This window comes from Chiloscyllium plagiosum, unplaced genomic scaffold (assembly GCF_037043375.1).
Source record: "Chiloscyllium plagiosum isolate Xiang-an unplaced genomic scaffold, Cpla_swu_hap1 HiC_scaffold_12, whole genome shotgun sequence".
In the NCBI taxonomy this organism is placed as follows: Eukaryota; Metazoa; Chordata; class Chondrichthyes; order Orectolobiformes; family Hemiscylliidae; genus Chiloscyllium; species Chiloscyllium plagiosum.
The window spans coordinates 103,802,480-103,820,065 of NW_028270150.1; the positions used below are offsets into that span (position 1 = coordinate 103,802,480).

Below are 17,586 nucleotides of genomic sequence, written 5' to 3' on the forward strand. Positions count from 1 at the left end.
GAGACCATGGGGAGGGAAGTGCAGTTTGGTATGCACAAAACCAAAGGGTGCAAATCCCTGTGCTGATCCCTGAAGTGAGGACTGCAGATGCTGGAGATCAGAGTCGAACGTGTGATGCTGGAAAAGCACAGTCGGTCAGGCAGCATCCGAGGAGCAGGAGAACTTGGATGCTGCCTGACCTGCTGTGCTTTTCCAGCACCACACTCCCCATTCCTTGTTCCAGTCCTACTTCAACCCCCACCCACAGCTCTTTCTCCGATATATCGATGAGATTGTCGTTGCCGCTTCCCTCACTTGTCTGGAATTGAAAACGTTTATCACTTTCACGTCCAATTTCTGCCCCGCTCACACATTCATCTGGTCCATCTCTGACTCTGCCCTTTCTTCCTTTAATAGTCTCTGTTTCCATTTCTAGGGATAGGCTGGCCACCAGTCGAAGCACCACAATCATCTTAACTGTACATCCTCTCTCCACGTGGGGACTCCACAGCCTTATGGAGTCAATACCAAGTTCAACAATTTCAGGGCTTGAGACACCTTCGCCCACGTCCTACCCCCAATTCCCAAACACCAGGCCTTATTATCAAATGCTCTGCTATTACACACAACCCATTGTTAAGGAAGGATGGGAGAAATGATGAAAGGAAAGAATGAAGGGATGAGGAAAGAGAAGTATGAAAGGAAGGAATGACAGAACGTAGGAATGAAGGGAGGAAAGAAGGAAGGGAGGAAGGAATGATAGCTTGAAGGAAAAAAGGAAGGAAGTATCAAAGGAAGGAATGAGGAGGGAATGAGTGAATGAAAGGAGGAGGGAAGAATGGAAGAAAAGAAGAAAGGAAGGAATGAAGGAATGAATGAATGAAGGAAGGAATGAAGCAGTGAAGGAAGGAAAGAACGATATAAGGAATGAAAAAAGGAAGGAAGGAAGAATCGAAGGAAGGAATTAAGGAAGAAATGAAGGAACTAAGGAAGAAAGGAAATGAAAGCACAAGGGAAGGAATGAATGAAGGAAGGAATGAAGGAACAAAGGAATGAAGGAAGGAAGGAACGAAGGAAGGATTATTGACATAATCAAGGAAGGAATGGAGGAAGAATAGAATGGAGGTCGGAAGGAAGGTAGGAAGAAAGGAGCAAAGGAAAGAAGGAATGAAGAAATGAAGGAAGGCCAGAAGGAGAAAAGGTGGGATGGAAGGAATGACAGAATGAAGGAATAAAGGAAGCAAGGATGAAATGAAGGAAGGAATATCGGATGGAATGTTGGGAGGATTGATGGAAGGAAGCAATGAAGGAAGCATGGAAGGATTGAAGGAAGGAGGGAAGGAAGGATGGATGGAAAGGAGGTAGTATGGAATGAAGGAAGGAAGGAAAGTTGATAGAAAGGAAGGAAAGAGGTAAAGAAATAATGAAGAAGTGAAGGATGGATAAAAGGAAACAAGCAAGGAAAGGAGAAGGAAGGAAGGAATGAAGGATGAAACCAATGAAGGAAAGAAGAAAGGATGAAACAAATGAAGGAAGCAATGTATGGATGAAGGAAGAAGGAATGAAGGGAAGAAGGAAGGAATATAGGAAGGAAGGTAGAAAGGGCGGAAGGAAGGAAGGACGAAAGATAGGAAGGAAGGAATGAAGGTATGAATGAAGGAAGGAAGGAATCAACAAAGGAAGGAAGGAAGAGCAGAGGGAATGAAAGAATTAAGAAAGGACAGAATGAAGGAGGCAATGAAGGAAGAAATGAAGGAAAAAATGAAGGGAAGGAAGGAATGAGGTATGAAGGCAAGAAGAAAGGAAGAAACAAAGGAAATAATGAAGAGAATGAAGGACGGAAGGAAGGAATGAAGGAGGCAATGAAGGAAGTAAAAAATGAAGGACAGAAGGAAGGACAGAAGGAAGGATTGAAGAAAAGAAGGAATGAAGGATGGAAGGAATGAAAAAACGAGGGAAGGAATGAATGAAGAATGGGAGGAAGGAATTAAGGAGTGAAGTAAGGAAGGAATGAAGGAAGGAATGATGGAAGGGAGGAAGAACAGAATGAAGGATGGAATGATGGAAGGAGGAATGAAGCATTGAAGGAAGGAAGAAATGAAGGAAGGAAAGAACAATGAAAGAATTAACATAATCAAGGAAGGAATGAAGAAAGAATGGAATGAAGATCGGAAGGAAGAAAAAAAAGTAAGTAAAGAATGAAGAAATGAAGGATGGAAAGAAGGAAGTGAACGAGAGAGAAAGAAAGAAGGAAGAAATAAAGGGTGGACAGAAGGTATTAAGGAATGAGGGAAGCAAGGAGGAAATATAGGATGGAATGATGGAAGGATTGAAGGAAGGAAGGATGGAAACATGGAAGGATTGAAGGAAGGAGGGATGGAAGAAAGGAAGGTAGGAATGAATGAAGGAAGGGTGGAAGGTCAGAAGGAAGGAAGGAAGGAAATAATGAGGAAAGAATGAAGAAATGAAGATCGGAAAGAAGGAAGCAAGCAAGTAAGAAAGGAAGGTAGGAAGGAATGAATGACGGAATGAAGTTGATGAGACCCCAATTAGAATATTGCGTGCAATTCTGGTCTCCTTCCTATCAGAAAGATGTTGTGAAACTTGAAAGAGTTCAGAAAAATTCACAAGGATGTTGCCAGAGTTGGAGGATTTGAGCTATAGGGAGAGGCTGAACAGCCTGGGCTGTTTTCCCTGGAGCGTCGGAGGCTGAGGTGTGACATAATGGAGGTTTACAAAATTATGAGGGGCATAGATAGGATAAATAGGCAAAGTCTTTTCCTTGGGTGGGGGAGTCTGAAACTAGTGAGCATAGGTTTAAGGTGAGAGGGGAAAGATATAAAAGAGACCTAAGGGGCAACTTTTTCACACAGAGGGTGGTACGTGGAAGGAATGACCTGCCAGAGGATGTGGTGGAAGCAAGCAAATTTGCAACATTTAAGAGGCATTTGGATGGGTATATGAATGGGAAGGGTTTGGAGTGATATGGGCCGGGTGCTGGCAGGTGGGACTAGATTGGGTTGGGATATCTGGTCGGCATGGACGAGTTGGACCAAAGGGTCTGTTTCCGTGCTGTACATCTCTATGACTGTATGACTCTATTAATGGGTCGATGGACGACCCATCGTCTCAGCCTGCTCCTGCCCAACCGAACTCATCTCGGCATACCTCGACACGGTCCTGTCCCCATTAGTCCAAGAACTCCCCACCTACGTTCGTGACACCACCCACGCCCTCCACCTCCTCCAGGATTTCCGCTTCCCCGGTCCCCAACACCTCATCTTCACCATGGACATCCAGTCCCTGTACACCTCCATCCCCCATCACGAAGGACTCAAAGCACTCCGCTTCTTCCTTTCCCGCCGTACCACCCAGTACCCTTCCACCGACACCCTCCTTCGACTGACCGAACTGGTCCTCACCCTGAACAACTTTTCTTTCCAATCCTCCCACTTTCTCCAAACAAAAGGAGTAGCCATGGGCACCCGCATGGGCCCCAGCTATGCCTGCCTCTTCGTAGGGTATGTGGAACAATCCATCTTCCGCAACTACACTGGCCCCACCCCCCATCTTTTTCTTCGCTACATTGATGACTGTATCGGCGCTACCTCGTGCTCCCACGAGGAGGTTGAACAGTTCATCCACTACACTAACACCTTCCACCCCGACCTCAAATTCACCTGGACAGTCTCGGACTCCTCCCTCCCCTTCCTAGACCTTTCTGTTTCTATCTCAGGCGACCGAATCAACACGGACATCTACTACAAACCTACCGACTCCCACAGCTACCTGGACTACACCTCCTCCCATCCTGCCCCCTGTAAAAACGCCATCCCATTCTCCCAATTCCTTCGTCTCCGCCGCATCTGCTCCCAGGAGGACCAGTTCAAAATACGTACAACACAGATGGCCTCCTTCTTCAAGGACCGCAATATCCCCCCCGACGTGGTCGACGGTGCCCTCCACCACATCTCCTCCACTTCCCGCTCCTCCGCCCTTGAGCCCCGCCCCTCCAACCGCCACCAGGACAGAACCCCACTGGTCCTCACCTACCACCCCACCAATCTCCATGTACAGCGCATCATCCGCCGTCACTTCCGCCACCTCCAAACAGACCCCAGCACCAAGGATATATTTCCCTCCCCTCCCCTATCAGCTTTCCGTAGAGACCACTCCCTCCGCGACTCCCTTGTCAGATCCACACCCCCCACCGACCCAACCACCACTCCCGGCACCTTCCCTTGCAACCGCAGGAGGTGCAACACGTGCGCCCACACCTCCCCCCTCACTTCTCTCCAAGGCCCCAAGGGAAACTTCCATATCCGCCACAGATTCACCTGCACCTCCACCCACATCATCTACTGCATCCGCTGCAGCCGGTGTGGCCTCCTCTATATTGGGGAGACAGGCCGCCTACTTGCGGAGCGATTCAGAGAGCACCTCTGGGCCACCCGGACGAACCAACCCAACCAACCTGTGGCACAGCATTTCAACTCCCCCTCCCACTCCACCGAGGATATGCAGGTCATTGGACTCATCCACCGCCAAACCACAACAACCCGACGGTCGGAGGAGGAGCGTCTTATCTTCCGACTGGGAACCCTCCAACCGCAGGGGATGAACTTGGACTTCACCAGTTTCTTCATCCCCCCTCCCCCCACCTTGTCTCAGCCGGATCCTTCCAGCCCGGCACCGCCTTCCTGACCTGCAGTCTTCTTCTTGACCTCTCCGCCTCCATCCTACTCCGACCTATCACCCTCACCTTGACCTCTTTCCACTTATCACATTTCCAACTCCCCTCCTCCAAGTCCCTCCTCCCTACCTTTTATCTTCTCCTGCTGAACACTCTCTGCTCATTCCTGAAGAAGGGCCTGTGCCCGAAACATCGAATCTCCTGTTCCCTGGATGCTGCCTGACCTGCTGTGCTGTTCCAGCAATAAAGTTTCAACTTTGATCTCCAGCATCTGCAGACCTCACTTTCTCCTAATCAATAGTGGTCCCTATTAGTAGCCATTCATTCCCCCAGGTTGATCATTATCCACTCCTTTGTCTGTCCAACTGTTGTTCTCTCTCTTTGGGCTCTCTCTCCACCTGTCATTTACTCCTCCCCCCCAAACGTTCTGCACAAAAAGCACTTTATCCTAGCTACCATCAGTTCTGAGGAAGGATCACTGGACCTGAAACATTAGCTCTGATTTCTCTCCATGGATGCGGATGGACCTACTGAGCTTTTCCAGCAATTTCTGCTTTTGTCCCTATTTCATGCTTCCAAATTCCCTATCTATTGCTCCCCAGTCCTGACCTCTTCCCCTGTCATGGTTTCTTCCTTCCCACTCAGGATCACTCCACTGACTTCTTCTCCCACATCTCCCCCGTCCAAATCTCTTTGCCCTTGTCTTGATTTCTCTCACTTCTCCCTGCCTTCTCAGTCTCTCTGCAGGAACAATACGGTTGTCATAGTGGAGGATTTTAATTTTCCTAACATGGATTGGGACTGCCAGAGTGTTAAGAGCTTAGATGGGGGTGGAATTTGTTAAGTGCTTTCAGGAAAGTTTCCTCAAGCAGTGTATAGAGGGACCTACTTGGGAAGGGGCAAAGCTCGACCTACTCTTTAGAATTAGGGCAGGACAGGTGACGGAGGTGACAGTGGGGGAGCACTTTGGGACCAGGGACCATAGTTGTATTAACGTTAAAATAGTTATGGAGAGGGATAAAACTGTCCACAGGTTCACATTCTGAACTGGGCAAGGCAAACTTTGGTGGAATTAGACAGCAGCTTGCAGGGGTTGGTTGGATTAGTTGGTTTGCAGGCAAAGGGACCTCCGGCAAGTGGGAGGCCATTAAAAGTGAGATAGCTAGAGTTCAAGGTCTATATGTTCCTGTGAGGGCGAAGAGCAAGGTTGGCAGGAATAGAGAATGCTGGATGGCAAGAAAGAAACAAAGCTCAGGTACAGACAGCTGGGAGCAAGGGAATCCCTGGAGGTATACAGGGAACACATGAGTTTACTGAAGAAGAAAATCAGGAGGCAAAAAGGGGCTATGGTTTCCTTTGTTGAGAAGATTAGGGTGAATCCAAAGTGGTACTTTAGGTATATTAAAGGAAAAAGGATATCTAGACAGAGAATGGGGCCCCCTCAAAGCCCAAAGTGGACATGTATATGTAGAACTGCAGGGATTAGGCGAGGGTCTCAATGAACATTTCTCCTCTGTGTTTACCATGGAGAAAGATATGAAGACCTGGGAACTTGGGGCCGTTAGTGGTCATATCTTGGGGACACTTCATTTCACAGTAGAGGAGGTATTGGATGTATTAGAATGTATGTAGATGAATAAATCTCCTGGTCCTGACCAGATATATCCAAGACCACTGCAAGAGACTAGAGAAGAAATCACAAGGTCCCTGGCTGATATTTCTGCATCATCATTAGCCATGGGTGAGGTCCGGGAAGATTAGAGCGTGGAGAATGTTATTCAAGAAGGGCTGCTAAGAAAAACCTGGAAATTATAGACCAGTAAGCTTAACATCTGTAGTGGGTAAGTTATTTGAGAAGACTCTGAGGCATAAGATATATGTGCATTAAAAAGTCAGGGTTTTATTCAGCGTAGTCAGCGTGGCTTTGTGCATGGGAGATCATGCCTCACAAATTTGTTACAGTTTTTTGATGAAGTGAGCAGGAAGGTTAACGAGAGCAGGACGGTGGATGTAGTCTGTATGGATTTCAGTAAGGCCTTTGATAAGCTTCTAGATAGTAGGCTGCTCTGGAAGGTGAGATCACATGGAATATAAAAGGCATGATTAGTAAGTTTGCAGATGACACTAAAATATGCGATATTGTGGACAGAGAGAAAAGTTATCAGAAATTGCAGCAGGACATTGATCAGCTGGGAAAGTGGGCTGAGAAATTATAAAAGGGGTTTAATATCGATCAGTGTGAGGTCTTGCACTTTGGAAGGTGAAATTAAGGTAGAAGTTTCATGGTGAATGGTTGGACCTTAAGGAGCATAGTGGAAAAGAGGGATCTTGGAGTTCAGGTTCATGGTTCTCTAAAAGTGGAGGCACAGGTAGATAGGGCAGGGAAGGCTTTTGGCCCACTGGCCTTCATCAGTCAGGGCATTGAGTTGAGGAGTTGGGAAGTTAAGTTGCATTTCGACAGGACATTGGTGAGGCTGGACTTACAGTACTGTGTTCAGTTTTGATCACCTTGCTATAGGAAGGATGTTATTAATCTGGAAAGAGTGCAGAAGAAATTTAGAAGGATGTTGCCTGGACTCAATAGTCTGAGTTATAGGGAGAGGTTGGATAAACTGGGACAGTTTTCTTCAGAGCGTAGGAGACTGAGGGAGGACCTTATAGAGGTTTACAAGATCATGAGAGGCATGGATAGGGTAAGTGTACTCAGTCATTTTCCCAGGGTTGGGGAATCGAGGACTAGAGGGCATCAGTTTAAGGTTAGAGGGAAAAGAATAAAATGGAACCTGAGGGGCAACATTTTTTACACAGAGGGTGGTACGCATATGGAATGAGCTGTCAGCAGAAGTGGTTGAGGTGGGCACATGAACAATATTTAAAAGGCATTTGAACAAATACCTGGATAGGAAAGGATTAGAAGGATATGGGCCAAGTGCAGGGAAACGTGTACAGATGTTTTGGTCGGCGTTGACCAGTTTGCGCCAAAGGACCTGTCTCCATGTTGTAGGACTCTCTGACTCCATGACTCTGCCCCTTGACCTGATCTCTCTCCCCTCCCTCCCAGATGCAATCTCTTTGCTCTTCTCCAGGTCTCTTCCCTGCTCCCCCGCTTCCCCCCCCCCCCCCACTTCCAGTCTTTTTGCCCTTGTCCTGATTACTCACATTCCCCCCAATCTCAGTCATTTTACTCTCTATCCTGATCTCTCACTAACCAGGCACAATATCTTTGCCCCTTTTCCTGATCTATCCTCCTTCCCAATCCAAGTCTCTTTGCACCCTGTCTTTATCTCTCCATAAGATGGTAAAAGAGGTGGGGGGTGTGGCATTGTTAATCAAGGACAATATTACAACAGCTGAGAGAATGTTTGAGGATTCATCCACTGAGGTAGTTTGGGCTGAGGTTAGAAACAGGAAAGGAGAGGTCACCCCGTTGGGAGTTTTCTATAGACCTCTGAATAGTTCCAGAGATGTAGAGGAAAGGATAGCAAAGATGATTCTCAATAGGAGTGAGAGTGACAGGATAGTTGTTATGGGGGACTTTAAATTCCCAAGTATTGACTAGGAATACTATAGTACAAGTAGTTTCGATGAGTCAGTTTTTGTTCAATGTGCGCAAGAGGGTTTCTGACACAGTATGTAGACAGGCCAACAAGGGGCGATGCCATATTGGATTTGGTACTGGGGAATTAACCCAGACAGGTGTTAGATTTGAAGGTAGATGAGCACTTTGACAATAGTGACCATAATTCGGTTATGTTTACAATAGCAATGGGCAGGGATAGGTATATACCACATGGCAAGAGGTATAACTGGGGGAAAGGCAAGTTTGATGCGATTAGGCAAGGTTTAGGATGCATAGGATGGGGAAGGAAACTGCAGGGGATGGACACTCTTGAAATGTGGCTCTTATTCATGGAACAGCTACTGTGGATCTTTAATACGTACATACCTATCAGGCAGGGAGGCAATTGTCGAGAGAGGGACTCATGGTTTACTAAAAAGAGGGCTAAGAAGAGCCAGGAGGGGACATGAGAAGTTGTTGGTGGATAGGATCAAGGAAAACCATAAGGTATCCTATAGGAATGTCAGGAATAAAAGAATGATGAGCGAAAAATTAGGGCCAATCAAAGATAGCAGTGGAAAGTTGTGTGTGGAATCTGAGGACATAGGGGAAGCGCTTAATGAGTACTTTTTGTCAGTATTAACAGTAGAAAAGGGCAATGTTAGTGAGAATATGGAGATAGAAGCTACTAGATTAGATGGGATTGAGGTTGACAAAGAGGAGGTTTTAACAATTTTGGAAGATCTGAAAATAGAGAAGTCCCCTGGGCTGGATTCGAATTTATCCTCAGATTCCCGGGGAAGCCAGGGAGAAGATTGCAGAGCCTTTGGCTTTGAACTTTATGTGATCATTGTTGACGGGAGTAGTGCCAGAAGACTGGAGGATAGCAAATGTTGTTCTCTTGTTTAAGAAGGGGAGTTGGGACAACCCTGGAAATTATAGACCAGTGAGCCTTACTTCAGTTGTGGGTAAGGTATTGGAAAAGGTTATAAGAGATAGGATTTATAATAATCTGGAAAGGAATAATTTGATTAGGAATAGTCAGCTTGGTTTTGTGAAGGGTAGGCTATTGCACAAAATATGGAGTTTCGGAATTGAAGGTGATTTAGCGGTTTGGATTAGAGAGTGGCTAGCTGAAAGAAGACAGAGGGTGGTGGTTGATGGGAAATGTTCATCCTGGAGCTCAGTTACCAGGGTGTGCCGGAAGGGTCTGTTTTGGATCACTGCTGTTTGTCATTATAATAAATGATCTGGATGTGGGCTTAGAAGGATGGGTTGGTAAATTTATGCTAAGGTAGGCCGAGTTGTGGATAGTTCCGATGGATGTTGTGGGTTACAGATGGACATAGATAAGCTACAGAGCTGGTCTGAGAAGTGGCAAATGGAGTTTAATGTGGAAAAGTATGAACAAGTTCACTTTGGAAGAAGTAACAGGAATGCAGAGTACTGCTCGAATGGTAAAAGTTTTGGCAGTGTAGATGAATAGAGAGATCTCGGTGTCCTGGTGCGTAATTCCCTGGAAGCTTCCACCCAGGTTGATAGGGATTTAAGAAGGCATATGGTGTCTTGGTATTTATTGGAAGGGGGATTGAGTTTTGGAGCCACGAGGTCATGCTTCAGCTATACAAGACATTGGTAAGGCTGCACTTCGAGTATTGCGTGCAGTCTGGTCACTGCATTGTTGGAAGGATGTGGAAGCTTTGGAAAGGTTGCAGAGGAGATTTACTAGGATGTTGCCTGGTATGGAGGGAAGGCCTTACGAGGAAAGGCTTAGGGAACTGAGGATGTTTTCATGAGAGAGAAGATGGTTGAGAGGTGAATTAATTGAGACCTATAAGATAATCAGAGGCTTAGATAGGGTGGACAGTGAGGGATGGTGAAGGCTAACACGAGGGAACATAGCTTTAAATTGAGGGGGTGACAGATTGAGGACAGATATTAAGGGTTATTTCTTCACTCAGAAAATAGTAGGGGTATGGAATGGCCTGCCTGCTAATGGACTTGCTGACATTAAGGTCATTTAAATGAGCATTGGACATGTCTATGAATAACAATGGAATGGTGTAGGTTAGATGGACATCAGATTATTTTCACAGGTCGGTGCAACATCGAGGGCCAAAGGGCCTGTACTGCACTGTAATGTTTATGTGTTCTATTTTCTAAATGCTGCCAGACCTGCTGAAATTCTCAAGCATTCTCCTTATTTGTTATGGAAGAACATTATCCTGCCTTCAAGTCGAAGAATCAAGGATTGTTTCTTTTATTAAACATCTGAAATTAAGCCTTATTGACTTCACAGAATCATAGAATTGCCACTGTGTGGAAGCTGGCCATTTGGCATATTGTGTCCACACTGACCCTCAGAACAGCGTCTCAGCCTGGACCTTATCCATATAGCACTGCATTTCCCATGGCTAATCCAGCTAGCCTGCACATCCCTGGACATTGTGGGCAATTCAGCATGGCCAATCCACCTAACCTGCACTTCTTTTGACTGTGGAAGGAAATCAGAGCACCCGGAGGAAAACCCATACAGATAGAGGGAGAATGTGCTAACTCCGCACAGACAGTGACCCAAGGGCAGATTCAAGTCCAGATTCCTGTGAGGCAGCAGTGCTAACCATTGAGCTATGTGCCATCGGTGAACCTTTTCATTTCATATCACACACAACCTGATTCACTGTTGATGTTGGAGCTGGTTGACTCAAGAGAAAGGAGATTGCTCAGAATAGTTGAGAAGTCAATTCCCATATTGAAAGGGTTTTTGTTTGAAAGTTGCAGGTGAGAAAATGTTTATTAGAATTCATAACCTATTATTTGAAGCTGAAAAGGTTGGATTTCAAATTTGAGTGAATACTCAAGGAAGAGGCTACCAATCTCTCAAGACCAGAAGTTGAAAACAACAGTTAAGTCAAATGTGTATCTGTCACAGAGAACGCAATTCTCTGGTACGTGTAGGTTAGCCATTGGGATAGAAATAATGTTGTATGTTTACTGTCTGTCAATATTTTAAAAAGTGTATTATTTGCATGTGTATTGATTTATTCGATTTTATCATCTTTTGCTTAACTAACTGCTCTTTTATTGTTGAAACCAGACTTAGAGCATTGGGTAGCAATGTTTCAATTAAAGCCCAACTTGTCAAATGAAAAAAAAAAACCTATCAGGTGACATTTCATATTGAGATCTGCCTTGCCCAGTGTGAACATCAGTATTCTTCAGCATACAAGCAATTAAGAATCCATGGAACATTTTTCTCAGGTTTTTTCAAGAGGGAGACTCGAATACTATAAGAAGATGATGTTCTATTTCCCCAGGACTCAGTGAGAACACACATACAGTGCTGTAAAACCTTGGCCTTCCTCTCGAAGGAATGAAGTAATGATATTCATGTCTTGGATCTGCTGCACTTGTCTTTCTAAGTTTCCTCTAGCAGCAATGTCCTTTGACACTCAGCTCCAACAGTCGGTATTGGTGCTTTCAATACATTTAGGAGGTGAGGGGTGACCTTTATAGAGATTTATAAAATCATGGGGTGCATGGATAGGATAAAGAGAGAAAGTCTTTTCCCTGGGGTGGGGGAGTCCAGAACTTGAGGGCATAGGTTTAGGTTGAGGGGGCAAGATATAAAGGAGACCAAAGGGGCAACGTTTTCACGTAGAGGGTGGTACATGTATGGACTGAGCTGCCAGAGGGAGGGGTGGAGGCAAGTAAAATTGCAACATTTAAAAGGCATCTGGATGGGTATATGAATAGGAAAGGTTGGGAGGGATAGGGGCCAGGTGCTGATAAGTGAGACTAGATTGGGTTGGGATGTCTGGTCAGCATGAACAAGTTGGACTGAAGGGTCTGTTTCCATGCTGTACTTCTCTATGACTCTATGACCTGCACAGTCCTTGCCACCATTAGTGCTTCCTCCACAGACTTTCCAACATGGAGGTGTACAGAGATATCAGCCACACATGGGAAGGACTAGATGGAGTTTGGCAGCAGGTTATCTGTCCCATCTTTCAAATGATGCCATGAGATTTCATGATTATGAAATGATTGTTGAGCGATTGCAGGGCAACTCAGTTCTAATCATGTTCATTTGTACCTCCATTTCTGTCCTGATGGTTACTAAGAAAATGTCCAGCGTTATTGTTCAGATATCATTCCATCAGTCTGATTAAGTGAGGATTTTGTTTGACACATGTGCATGCCCTCCCAGTGTTGAGTGAAGCATCATGAGAAGTGTTTAAAATCGCTCCGCCCCATGTTTGGCTGGTTGTGTGACAAACAGCATCCATGCCTGATCTGCCATGAGAAAGAACAGAAAAACAGAGAAGCACTGAGTAGGTCAGCAATTATTTCGGGTCAAGACAATAAAAGAGTGGTGACTTTCCATTAACACTTGACCTACACAGAGCAGGGGTTAAAATGCAATAGTTTTCCAGCAATAGTTTGTGGGCGGCACAGTGGTTAGCACTGCTGCCTCACAGCGCCAGAGACCCGGGTTCAATTCCCGCCTCAGGCGACTGACTGTGTGGAGTTTGCACGTTCTCCCCGTGTCTGCGTGGGCACCCTCCGGTTGCTCCGGTTTCCTCCCACAGTCCAAAGATGTGCAGGTCAGGTGAATTGGCCATGCTAAGTTGCCTGTAGTGTTAGGTAAGGGGTAAATGTAGGGGTATGGGTGGGTTGCGCTTCGGTGGGGCGGTATGGACTTGTTGGGCCGAAGGGCCTGTTTCTACACTGTAAGCAATCTAATCCAACAAGTGGAAACATGTAGGATGGAGAAAAAAGAGGTTACTGGGGGAGTGAAAGAGATGAGGTGACAATAATCTTTCTCGTGAAACAGAAGAATGTGAAAAGGAAGAGCTTTATCTGGAATAGTAACCGTCTGAATGCCTCCATTTTGCTAGATTCTTTTTAGCTACTTTGATTCTGCCTCTCTCTTTGCATTTTATTCCATGACCTTCGATTCAGTGAAATGTAGTGAAGGTGAAGCTTCTACCAGGTTGCTACAGTGTGACAGAGCAGACTGAGTTGTATATATGCCGTCTCTTTCTTCTGTGTGTTTTGTGTTTCTTTGACCAGAATTTAATCCTGCACTTGCTATGCAAATGAGATTTACTTTCCCATTCGCCATGCTGGGATTTTAAGTAGAGTTTACCAAGTTTTATTTTTGTTATTAATACAGGGAGTTACAACTATACATCCAGGGTCATTACCATTACGCCTTCTTTCAATTCCAAAGGAAAAGTCCCACTTTAGCTGCTTATGTTCTTTCTTTAAGTGGCAGTCAGCATTTTGCACCAGCTATAACCTCTGTTTTCAGGAGTGTAAAAGCAAAGGTTTCTCTTTCTGCAACCTAACATTTTAAACCCATTTTCATCATCCCAGCAATTCTGTTTTATTTTTGCCCAGCACACATTGTCACGAAGTTGGTCAGCTATTTCCAATGGGACTTCACAAATCTAAACAGCTTTCCCTGATCATTAATAAATTGTTAGATTTCTGTTTACTGTGCAACTCTCATATTGATTGCCATTTGAATCAAAAGATACCAGACCACTTTGTGTATGTTTTTACATCTCATTTGCGAGGAGACTTTCGTAGACACAACGGCAGTCATGATTCTTGATCCTGACATGCTTTCAAATGGAAGCAATGTGATTACCTTGAGGGGCAAACGTTCAGCTCAACAGGGCTATACTTTAACAGCTACCCATTGTCAATTTCCACTAGCCTAATTTGATCCTATTAAACATCACAGAAAGTTCTGTCTTAATATGGTGAACAATTTGAACTTGTTTCCTTTCATCAGCTTTTACTGAACATCATTCATGCCAATCCCAATATTTCCCATTGCCAGATTTTCAGGACATTTATCATTGTTATGCGGTAAACAAGAAGAAACCTTATTTTAGTTGAGATGGCTTTTTGGGAGGTTTTGTGTTCTTTATCTTTAAAAAAGAACAAAGAAATTGTTCCCCAGGAGATTTCAGAGCATTTCTCAGCTCTTCTCTGAATTTCCTCTGGGTTGCTGCATAAATACACGTGTTTGTACAGGAACTTAAATACTCAAGTAGATATCCAGTTTCCGTGGCGATATATCCAGGATTTGAGTAATCACCTTGATAGTAGACACTACTTGATAATCTGGTGGCTGTAAAACTTCCAACGGATGTCAACCACAACAGAATAAAGCTGCCTGACACAGTGAAGAGTAATATGATGGATTTCTTCCGACCTCTCACCTCTGGATCACTCTGACTCTCGGTGCTTTTAGCTCGGAGTCCCTTGCGTGTTCTGTTAGCCAATAAAATACGTCTGACAGTCAAAGAATTAAACAAGGTCATGAGAGCAAAAGGAAGCAAAACGACTGACGTTGACTGCATCCAACTATACACTGACCATGCAGGTATTGTATAAACAGCTGCTTTTGTCCTGCAGCCCCAGTGCACATTATTAATTATTTGTTCAGCTTCATATGAAAAGAACATTGGAATACCCTTTAAACAAGTCAGGACTGAAGATGTTGCTATAACTGTAGTTGCAATTCTCTTGGTGCAGTACTTTTCTTTAAAGTCATGACAACAGATCGCTACAAATCGATCAAATGTGAATGTGACTGTGAACCACACTGACATATCCAGCGTAATAAAAGTTAAGTACAAGACAAACTTACATACAGCAGTGTAAGACAGAAAGGAATATGGAAAGTGATAATTAAATATCAAGTACACAATCACATTGAAGATCATGACGAATAGATCTGCTACTGCCATGCCCACCATGTAGACAGAGATGCATTTCGAAAGGCCACAATTTCCTCTGCAGAGAATCACAATTGTCATAACATTTGCTGCAAGAAACGGACAGAGAAGTGGAAAATTATTGTGGCCCACATGGAACGTTCAGATTGGTTGTATCTCACTTAGACTTTCAAGTGTGCTGTTTAATCATGCACATTCACGGAAGGTCAAAACTCAAAGTGTTAGCAGGATTGAATATGGATTAATAATCCACATTGCTTCTAATAGGTTTTGGCTGGAATTTGTCAAGGCAATGATAATGGAAGGACAAATGGTGCTAGATTTCTGAAGGCTAAGGCAGTGGGACATAGTTCTGCCTCTTCTTTGTGTCTTAGTTTGCAGCCTGTTGCATAAATGTCGTGATCTTCAAGGGGAGAAACACTCTGCAGGTGCTTGTAAGTCAGATGAGTTTTCCAATCCCTTATAGAGAATGGCGTTCATGTAGCTACTGTAGCAGACTACCTGATCCAAGTGGATTTGTGCCACTCAAGTGACATATGATTACTGTCGTCAGCAACGAAGAATCTCAGCATCTCTACTTATCATTCAATGACACTACCAACCTTAAATTCTCCACAGTCAACATGCTGGGATTTGGAATAGTTGAGAGACTGAACTGGATTAACCATACACATACTGTTACGACATGAGAAGATCATGATCAAGGAATTCTTCGGTGAGTAACTCATCTGCTAACTCTCCAAATTCCACCACATTTTAAGCATAGTTAGGCAGAGAGATGGAATAGATTCCATTTGACTGTTTCAGTAGAGCCTAACTCTAAGGAAATTCAGGAAGCTAAGAAAAGTGCCTACTCGTTTGATGCTAAATCCACCAGGTACACATTTCCTGCCTCCACCTGCAACACATGGTGTCAGCAGTCTGTACCATTTACAAGATGTACTGCAGTTACTCACCATGTCTCCTTTGAAGGCAGGTTCCAAACCCACAATCGCTCCCAACCAGAAGGACATGGGCAACAGATGGCTGGGAGAAATGCTGCCTGAAAATTCCCCTCCGAGACAAACACTGCTCTGATCACGGACTGAATCACTGTTCTTTCTCTGTTACTGCTTCAAAATTCTGAAGCTCGCCTTCTTACAGAGTTGGTGATTGTGAAAGTAGATTAAAGGAGATATTGTTCTTGACCACCTCTACCTGTGTCCTGTACCTTACCCTGCCTGTATCCCATGCTGAAATACACAGGATGTCTGGGCATAACACACTGGTGGAAGTCTCCCCCAAATTTTCCAGTAATATGATGGAGGATTAGCCACCTGGAGGGATAGTTGGAGATGCTCTGGAGTAAAGGCAGTTCTGAAGGTCACAGTTTCCTTTTAAAAAAAAATGTTTTGAAGAATGCGAGGTGAAGGTGTCTGCAAATCCAGTAAATGAGCATATTAAGAAAATGGATTACGTCTAACAATTAAATCATTATCAGAAGGGGTGGAATAAAATCAAAGTTTATTGACTGATCCACTCTACAAGGGAAGGCGAGTCCCTGACTGAGGAAAGGAATCACAAGTTCTCAATGTTGCAGTGGTGCAGTGAGTTTGCACACGGGTGTACCTGACCCCACGGACTGCTGCAATTCAAGACTGATTTCTGCACCAATCTCTGAACAGCAACGAAAGTGGCCAGTGACAGTGAGTTCCTTGGGATGAATAAAGACACCTCTGCAATAACAAATAAACATAAAGAAATTATGCCCAGATTGCTTGTAAACAATTGAGAAGGGGTGTCTGGTAACTTGGAACTTACAGAATATCAGCACTGCAGATGACAGACAGAGCATTCTCTTGTTTTTTGAAAGCACTTCTCTCTGATTGACTCAAACATATTTTTGAATTAGTATTGTGCTCGGAACACATATAGCCACAAAATTTTTATGCATATAATTTGCCACCCAATATCATATCCTGTTCTTTCAATTTAAAGTACAGACCTATTTGAGTAATAAATGGTAATAATGTTGAACTGGAGTATAGGAGAAATGGTGAGGCATGACTCTCAGTCTCAGGTCAGCGGATGAAGGGAAATAGGGAGTGAACATCATAAGACACAAAGCATTCATTATAAACTGTATCGAGGAGCAGGAAGGGGGAGAGGAAAAACTGGAATACCAACAGGAGGGGAATCGGATAAGGAGCCAGACAGCAAGAGCTGTATTGGTCATGGACAGTGGGAAATAGTGCAGGAGTTTTATTGGTCAGGGACAGTGGGAAATAGGGTAGGAGTCTTATTGGTCATGGATAGTGGGCAAGACTGTATGATCCCTAGTGATCAACGACACAAGATAAGAAAGCAGGAGTTTGATTGATCATGGATAGTTTGCAGGGCAGAAGGATGCCTATTGAGCAGGATGGAGGCAGAGTGGGGTGGCGGCAAGGCATCAGGAGCCCATTGATCAAGCACAGGGGAGGGGGTGCAAGACACCATGAGGCTCTATTGACCATATAAAGGAGGCAGCATAGCAGGGACAATATTGATCAAGGACAAGGGGCAAGACTGGAGGAATCTTATTGACCTCAACTGAAACAGTTAATGTAGCAATGGGG

General features: G+C 44.5%; 1 protein-coding gene across 1 annotated transcript in view; it reads left to right on the top strand.

The window, feature by feature from the left end:
• The first annotated feature begins 2,076 nt into the window (after positions 1-2,076).
• Positions 2,077-17,586, top strand: part of LOC148148679 (putative G protein-coupled receptor 139) — a 53,487-nt gene continuing 37,977 nt past the window's right edge. The window contains exon 1 of the mRNA XM_087992365.1: positions 2,077-2,166. Within this exon, the coding sequence (XP_087848491.1) occupies positions 2,077-2,166 (90 nt within the window). The remainder of the gene's footprint in view (positions 2,167-17,586) is intronic.